An 8527-nucleotide genomic window follows, 5' to 3' on the forward strand; every position below is an offset into this window, starting at 1 on the left:
ATGGGAAAATCTTCATTGTATCATATATACTGTAGAAAGTGCTCACATTCCACTATTAAGTGTTGTGTATAATTCTTATACAAAAAATGTAAGATGAAGCTAAAAGCAGCCTATGCTTTGTTTTACTTTGTATCAACTCATTTATTCAAAAAATGTTTTATCTTTATTGAGTGCTTCCCTATGTACCAGTAACCTTGATAGGTGCAAAAGGTGAGATAGTGACCCCAAACTATAATTTTCAAGATTTCCAGTTAAATGTTTTATATTTCCATATCTTTCCACTCCCCAGCTGAGTAATTCAGTATTGAAACCTCATTGGTTTTCTCTGCATGTCTGCAGTCCTTGATTAAAAGATGACTGCAGCATGAGAAAATCACCTTTTTATTTGACATTTTTATTTGTTACTATGTCTACTTTGAAACTTCCTTCTTGGGCAGGTAGTAACCTCCTACTTGTCATTCTCTCATTTCTTGGTGTTCTGGCCATATGTCCTGAGGTCATAAGCTCCCAGAAGTTGGGCCATAATAAAAGACAGACAACATGTATTAGTTATGCAGCAGGCTGAAGTCACTTGAAATCTCAACAATTTAATGAGAGACATCCATATTCCTCAACGTAGTGAGACGAAGAATGCTTACTGTACAAGCCTTGACAACCTTTGCTGCCCTCTGCTGGCTGAGGATAGTCTGCAAAGCCGAGAATAAGGGATGGTTTTGGTATACACAGAGGCTCGTCCTGACTCCTGGAAACAGCTTTCTACAATGCTATCTAGGTAATACAAACTTAAATTATTTGGCAATACCCAATATACACATATGGATAGGGATAAGAGAATGATATTCAAGCATACACATATTCAGGAAATAGTATTTTCCTCGCTCTAATTTCCTAGACCTTGAAAAGCATGACATCAAAACAAAGGAAAGGTGGATTTCAGAGCCAGCTGCTAGGGCACTGGTCAACTGCACTACCTATAGCAGGATATCATGGCCCCCACTCCTCAGATTCAGTCAGCAAATTGATATCGTCACTATTACTACCCTGGTCCAACTCTCTATTGCCTCTCTGCTTCCTCCCTCACCTTTCTACAAATCTCATCTCAGAGTAGCTCCTCCTTAGTCCTTTTTGTACAACCTCACTCAAAACCTTGGAAAGATCTCCCAGCTCAGAATAGAAGCCATTGTCCTTATGGAAGTCCTTTCACATGCTGGTCTCATGGAATCTCATTAACCTTATCTCCTGAAAGTCTTCCTTTACCTTATCAGCCTTTGCTGTATGCTCTGCTTTTAACACTTTAGATAGGCTTTCACCTTATGGTCTTTGCAGTGGCTATCTTTATCCAGCTCGCTCTTCCTTTAAAAACCCAGCTAGAGGACAGTTTCCTTGAGCAGAGGTCCACAACAGTCCAGTATCAATCCATGGCCTGTTAGGAACAGGGCTGCACAACAGCAAGTGAGTGGCAGGTGAGTGAGCGAAGTTTCATCTGGATTTACAGTCGCTCGCCATCACTTGCATTACTGCCTGAGCTCAGCTTCTCATCAGATCAGATTCTCATAGGTCCCCCAGAAGGGACCACCTAGTTGTGGGAAAACAAGCTCGGTGCTCTCATCGATCCTGCATTATGGTGAGTTGTATAATTATTTCATTACATATTACAATGTAATAATAGAAATAAAGTGCACAATACATGTAATGCACTTGAATCATCTGAAACCATCTCCCTACCCAAAATCCACGGGAAAATTGTCCTTCAAGAAACCAGTCTTTGGTGACAAAAAGGTTGGAGATTTCTATTTTTAAGGACTTTGCTTTATATCATCTTTTCAGGGAGGCCTTTCAATAGTCTCGTTTTAAACAACCAAGTCCCTCCCTAACACACTTGTTGGCCCTCTTTGTCTTATTTTTTCTTCATAGCACAATGAGCATTAGATGTACTGTATAATTTGCTTACTTTCTTATTGTCCCATTTCCTCACTAGAATATAAGCTCTAGGAGAGTAAATAATTTTGTCTTCTTTTCCACTATTGTTTCCACAGTGTTGAGAACAGTTTATAGCAGATAGGTGGTTCTCAATAAATATGCATTGAATGTATGATTAAATAATAGATTCAACTTATGCTTTTAGATCTTGAATTAGCTGGCTGATTGGCTATAGCTAGGACTCTGCCCACTCAATGAATCCAATGGCAGAGTTAAGAAATGGACTCAAGAGGCCAGCAGGTAACATAGTAGTTAAGGCCCTGGATCTCACATGGTCAACTGCTATTGGAGTCCCAGACCTGGTGGTCTGAAAAATAAGCTGGGCACATGTGAGTGTGTGCCCAAAACCCTGAGAAGAGAATTGAGGAGAAGGGATTGCAGCATGGCCATCCCCCTTGTGTGTGTGTGTGTGTGGGGGGTGATTTTTCACTTTCTCTCTCTTGCTGTCTCTCTCTGGCAAGTGCATGCTCCCTATGGGAAAAAAAAAAAAAAGGAAAAGAAAAAAAATGGACTCAGGACCAACTCTACAGTGCAGCAGTTAATGAAGCTGGATCCCACAGGGCCAGCTGCAGTTCAAATCCCTTCCCCAGTGGCTTGAAAACATACTGGGCACATGTGCATGCATGCCCCAAATGCCCATAGTAAGGAGGACTGAAGAAAAAGTGTTGCAATGTGACCATACACCACTGGGGTGTGCTTTCTTTCTCTTTTTCTCTGGCAAGTGTACATGCCCTCTGGCAGTTGAAAGAAAAGAAAAGAAAAAGAAAGAAAGAAGATAGAAAAAGAAAGAAAGAAGGAAAAGAAGGGAGGAAGCATGAGGAAGGAAGGAAGGAAGGAAGGAAGGAAGAAAGGAAGGAAGGAAGAGAGGGAAGAAGAAAGGAAGGAAGGAAGAGAGGGAGGGAGGGAGGGAGGAAGGGAAGGGAGGGAGGAAGAAAAGAAAATAGACTCAGATGAAACTACTAGGTTAGGAACCAGCAGGTGGCATAATGGTTACATCACTGGACTCCCACATAGTAGACCACAGTTTGAGTCCTGAACCTGCGGCTTAAACTCAAGCCTAGTCAACCACAGTTCAAGTCCTGGACCTGGTGGCTTACAGCTGGGCACATGTGTGTACATGTCCAAACTCCTGAGAGGAAAATGGAGAAGGGATTGTGGCATGGCCATTCCCCTGGGGGGTGATTTCTCACTTTCTGTCTTTGTCTTTCTCTGCCTTTCTGGTGAGTGCTCTATATCAAAAGTCTCTCCCTCCCCCCTCCCCCCCAAAAAAAACCCTACTAGGCTAAAAATATATATTATACCAAACCTAGAGACATCCTACCCTGAGCCATAAGATACATTTATTTTCCTGCTAATCATCAGAATGGTCTAGGCTTTGCTGAGGTAACAAATAATCCCTCAAATTTCAGCTGCTTAACTAAAGAACTACGTACATACCCACCCATTAAATTGCACTCTGAGGTCTTTGTTTGACATCATATGTTTCTCTGGAGCGATTTCTAAGGGGCACACAATTCCACTGATGCCATCCACAAGACACGGCGACGTGTTTCAGCCTTTGGAACACTTTATGCATAGCTTTGTTGACTTGGTATGTGTGCATGTACACAGGAAAACTTAGTTTGTTCAGAGGCTGAACCTGAGAGTACATGACATAGGAAATAAAGCCTTGGTGTCGGTACTCCGGCAGCGTGCCAGCCATCCGTATCTCTCCAGTTTGGTCCATAAGGACCCACGTCACAGGATTGCCATCAGGCCCCAGCAGACAGAAGCTGGGGAAAGTTTGGATACAGCGCTTGATAAAGCTTAGGCTTCTCTCATTCCCACCCAAATGCCAAAATTCGTTTACCAAACCAGCATGGGTGACATCCAGGGATGAGAGGTTAAACATCTCTTGGTTACTGTTTGGGAAAAGAGAAAAGCAAGATCATTTATATGATACCGTGGTGATTTTCTTATTTCTTTTCTTCTTTTTTTTGAAGTTTATTTCTTCTGAGAGAGAGAAAGAGAGAGTCACCCCCTAAAAGGGTCTTTATGCTGCAATCGACCCCTGTCTCCAGCCAGCCCTGACCATAGGCACACATGTATGTGCCTGGTATGAACAGGGAAGTCCTAGGATGCAAACCTGGGACCTTCCCTTTTGAGTCCAGCATTGTAGAGTGTTGTGTTACTGCTGTGCCACCATCTTGCCCTGGCAATCCCATTTGATCCCTACAGAAATTCTAGGTACAAGGTAGAGTGGGAATTGTCATTACCATTCTGAACAAAGAAGTTAAGTTTTTCTCTAACAAGAATGCCCTTCTGTGAATTCCATGGTTACAAAGAGACAGTCCTTCAAAGACAGAATTACAGAGGACCGGCAGGTGGCCTAGAGGTTAAGGAGCTGGATTCCATAGGGTTGACTGTGTGGTTCAAGTCTCAGATCTGAGGACTTGACAATCATGCCAGGCACATGTATGTGCATGATCAAAATTTCCAGAGGAGAGGGACCAGCGGTTAGCATAATGGCTTTGTAGCTGGACTCCCATGTAGTCGACCGCCGTTCGTGGCCCAGACCCGGTGACTTAAAACTCAACCCAAGCCCCTAAGAGGAGAATGGAGGAGATGGGATTGTGGTGTGGCCATCCCCCCTGGGGGGTGATTTCTCGTTTTCTGTCTCTCTGTCTTTCTCTGTCTGTCTGGCGAGCGCATGCACCCTATAGCAAAAACCTCTCAAAAAAAAAAATGCCAGAGAAGAATGAAAGAGAAGGGATTGTGGCATGGCCATCCACCCTGGGAGGTGATTTCTCACTTTCTCAGTCTTTCTCTGGTGAGCATATACACTTTACAACAAAAACAAAAACAAAACAAAAAGACAGCATTATAGAATGCTAGAACTGAAAGAGGCTGTACATCTGACCCATATGTATCATGATGTACAGAATGCAAATCATCTGACCCATATGTATCATGATGTACAGAAACAGAAGGTCAGAGAAAGAAGTGACTTGGTTTTGGCCTCAGATTTAGTTTTACCATTCCAACAGTGTTACCAAGTAACAGTGGGATTGTGGACATGTTTTCTATCCAATAGACAAGAGCACCAGAAAAACAGGTACTTGTTCTAAAATATCTTGAATTTGTTCTTCTCTTTCCATTCCCGTGGTGTTCCATGATTCCTTTCTACAAGCCAACTTCCCACTGTTCTACTTCCTTCCAAATTGTTCATAAGGACTTCTAGAACATTTGTGCCACTGTAAACAAACTGTATCCTCAGCCTCCTCTATAACTTTTACCTTTGCCTTTAGTTTTTTTTTTTTAAGTTTATTTATTTCTTTTGAGAGAGAGGAAGAGAGAGAGAGAGAGGGAGAGAGGAAGCTCCTACAAAACCCAGGAAGTTCCTGGATTATACCTCCCTTCATTCACATATGGAAAGTTTTTAAATACAAATCAGTGAAAAATCAGAATATACTTTGTGGAAATTTTCTGCTTTGCTACACAGACTGTGCTAAACTGCAACATATAGTGTATTTTCCAACTCACAAGCACTTGGGTTTGGCAAATCCGGCAGATAAATTCTTTGACTCCAGCAGGGAGGGATCCAATTTCTTCAGTGCCTCAGCTCTCACATAGAGAATGTGGTTTATGTGCTTGACTTCAACTGATTTTGTGTAGGCAACATTTTTTATAACCTTATCCAAGTTGGGTTGTAAACCTACAGAGAAAGAAAGGAAAACGAGATTCTTAGGGCAAGTCACTGTGCTGAAAGAATAGTGAACTTTGGGTCCTTCAAGACTGACTTGAAGTCTTAATTCTGCCATGAAGTAGCTATGAAAACTTGGAGGGTCAGCTTCATATCTCTGAGCTTCAGGTTACATATGTATGCTATAGTAGAGTATCACCTTGCCCGTCTACTTCACAGGGGTTTGGTGAGGATTAAATATTTAGAAAATGTATTGGCAGAGTGAGAATTTCTGCTAGCAGAACTGCCTTACTCTTCTCTTTTACCCCGTCTCCCCACCTTTCTCCCTTAGGAATCCAGGGCATGAGTTTAAAAGAAGGTGGCAAGGAGGTTAAGGCACTGGATCCCACATAGCCAACTCTGTGATTTGAGTCCCAGACCTGGTAGCTTGAAATTCACCAGGCATATATGTGCATGTGTGCTCCATATCCCAAGACATGAATGGAGAAAGGATTACGACGTGGCCATGCCCCTCTGAGGGGTGATTTCTCAATTTTCCTCTCTCTGGTCAGCACATGTAATCCTATGGCAAAGAACAACAACAACCCAAAAAAACCCCAAAAAACAAAAACAAAAAACAAAGGGAAAACAAGAAATTGTAAATCTGATAGATATAGAATATATTTCATGGGAAGTTTCATATATACCACCTCTACATCTTCACTTCTTTGCCTTTCTCTTTCACTTACACTTTCCTTTCTCTGAACTTCTCCTTTCTCTGAACGTCCTCATTTATTATAAATGTGTGAATTCTAACATACTTTATGTTTTTCTAAAATATTTATTTATTTAATTTCATTTGTTATCATTATTTTTTTTTAATTTGACCAGAGAGAGAGAGAGAACGGGAAAAAGAAAAAGAAAGCCACCAGGTCCAGTACTCAAACCATGGTTGGCCATGTGGGAATCCAGTTCCTTTAACCACCATGCCACCTGCCACCCTCCTAACATACTTTAACAAGCCACTTAAATGGTCTTTCAATCTAATGTCTTCATTAGTTTCTGTTTATGTTGAACTCTGACATCATTTCTCTTTTTTTCATAGATGACTTAAGTAACACTGCCTGGTGATTGACTCTACTTTAATGCCTGATGATGAGGACTGGGTTGATTTACTATTAAAGCCCTTATATAAGACTTATCTCACAGTAAGTCCTCCTTCAATAGTCACTGAACATGAATGAAGTAAGGAACTAATAATGTTGGAGGGAAGGAAAGAAAGCTGTCTTTGACGAACGCACTCCTGTTTTAGGGTTGAATGTTACTCTCCAGTCACATGAACCCTTCAGAGGTTTTGAAAATATGTCCCAAACTGAACCATCTCATGGGGCCACCATTGCTAGTAAGATAGTTAGGCAAGAAAGGCCCTGATATATTCTTACAGTTCTGTCCTAATTCTTCCTGCTAAAAAGAGAAAGGGGCTTTACTGGTCAAGTTAGTAAGGTGTTCTTTCTCAGTACTATGATAGATGGATAGCTCTAAATTAATGGCCTCAATTCTTTGTGTTTCCCATATAAATATCTACTGCCTGGGACCAGCAGTTGGCATAATGGCTATGTCGCTGAACTCTCACGTAGTCAATCGTGGTTCAAGTCCTGGACCTGGTGGCTTAAACTTACACTGGGCGCATGTGTGTGCGTGCCCAGGATCCTGAGAGGAGAATGGAGGAGAAGGGATTGCAGCATGACCATTCCCTCTGGGGGGTTATTCCTCACGTTCTGTCTCTCTGTCTCTCTCTGTCTTTCGGATGAGTGCACATGCCCTATAGCAAAAGGCTCTCCAAAAAAAAAACAAAAAAAAAAACAAAAAAACCCCCAAAAAACCTACTTCCTGTAATTTTTTCAGTCCTTTTTCCTATCCCCAGACTTTGAGTTTGTCTATATGACTTCCTTTGGCCAATGGTTGTCAGCAGCTATGACACTAGCAAATTTATAAAAAGTTATGCTCACTTGTACTTCTCTTGTTTCTTCACCTACTCTAGGAGAAGGTATTAGGAAAAGATTGCTGGAGTATGAAATAAATAGAGACAAATCATGCCAGTTATCTGCTCCAATGCTGTTTTGGATCAGCTGTCCATAATGACACTTCCCACCCCCTACCCGGTATATAAATAAGCCCAGAACTGCCAGCAGAATGTAGAATATCAAAGCATGAACATGTACACTGAATAAATGCTTACTCTTTCAAGTTCTTGATAAATAATGGGTACAGATCCCCTCCTCAATGCCAAGCTGTCCTAGGGGTCTAACATCAACTCTCTGATTATTTCAAGCTAAAATATTTCCTTGACAAACTGTGTCTATCCCATGGCTAGTAACATCCTTTACACCCTAAATCTGATGACCATAAAACAGATCTCCAGAATTCCACACCCTCTTACACCCACGCCTTCTCTATAGCCTGCCCATCTAGAATATTGTATGACAATGATGAATGGAGAAGCCTATACACTGAAAGCTTCTTTTTCCCTTTTCCACCATATCATGAACAAGAGTTCCAGAAGACAAGGCAGAAGACACTAGCCCATAAAAAACAGAGACTGGGGGTGATATCTATAGGAATTTCAAGATTCATGGGTTTCTGGGACTAGCAGTTAGCGTAATGGCTATGTCGCTGAACTCCCAAGTAGTCCACCACGGTTGGCGTCCCAGACCCGGTGGCTTAAAACTCACGCTGGGCACGTGTGCAGTTGGCTTGAATTGAGACATGACCATTTAACTCAAGGCAAGGTAAAAGAGGTTGCAGTTGAATTGAGATATGACCATTTAACACATGACCCCTGACCTTGGATTTGTAAGTGTTGATTCCAGTTGATGATGCCTGTTG

The 8527-nt window shown here is 41.7% G+C and overlaps 1 protein-coding gene across 1 annotated transcript in view; it reads right to left on the minus strand.

Annotated features, from left to right (window-relative positions):
* Nucleotides 1–3424: 3424 nt before the first annotated feature.
* The window catches only part of LOC102488756 (glycine N-acyltransferase), a 9123-nt gene continuing 4020 nt past the window's right edge, over nt 3425–8527 (minus strand). Inside the window, 4 exon segments of the mRNA XM_027776742.1 lie at nt 3425–3881; nt 5503–5674; nt 8486–8519; nt 8521–8527. The exon segment at nt 8521–8527 is cut by the window's right edge and continues 86 nt beyond it. Of these exon segments, the coding sequence (XP_027632543.1) occupies nt 3425–3881; nt 5503–5674; nt 8486–8519; nt 8521–8527 (670 nt within the window).

The sequence above is a fragment of the Tupaia chinensis genome, unplaced genomic scaffold (genome assembly GCF_000334495.1).
Source record: "Tupaia chinensis unplaced genomic scaffold, TupChi_1.0 Scaffold000709_2, whole genome shotgun sequence".
Lineage (NCBI taxonomy): Eukaryota > Metazoa > Chordata > Mammalia > Scandentia > Tupaiidae > Tupaia > Tupaia belangeri.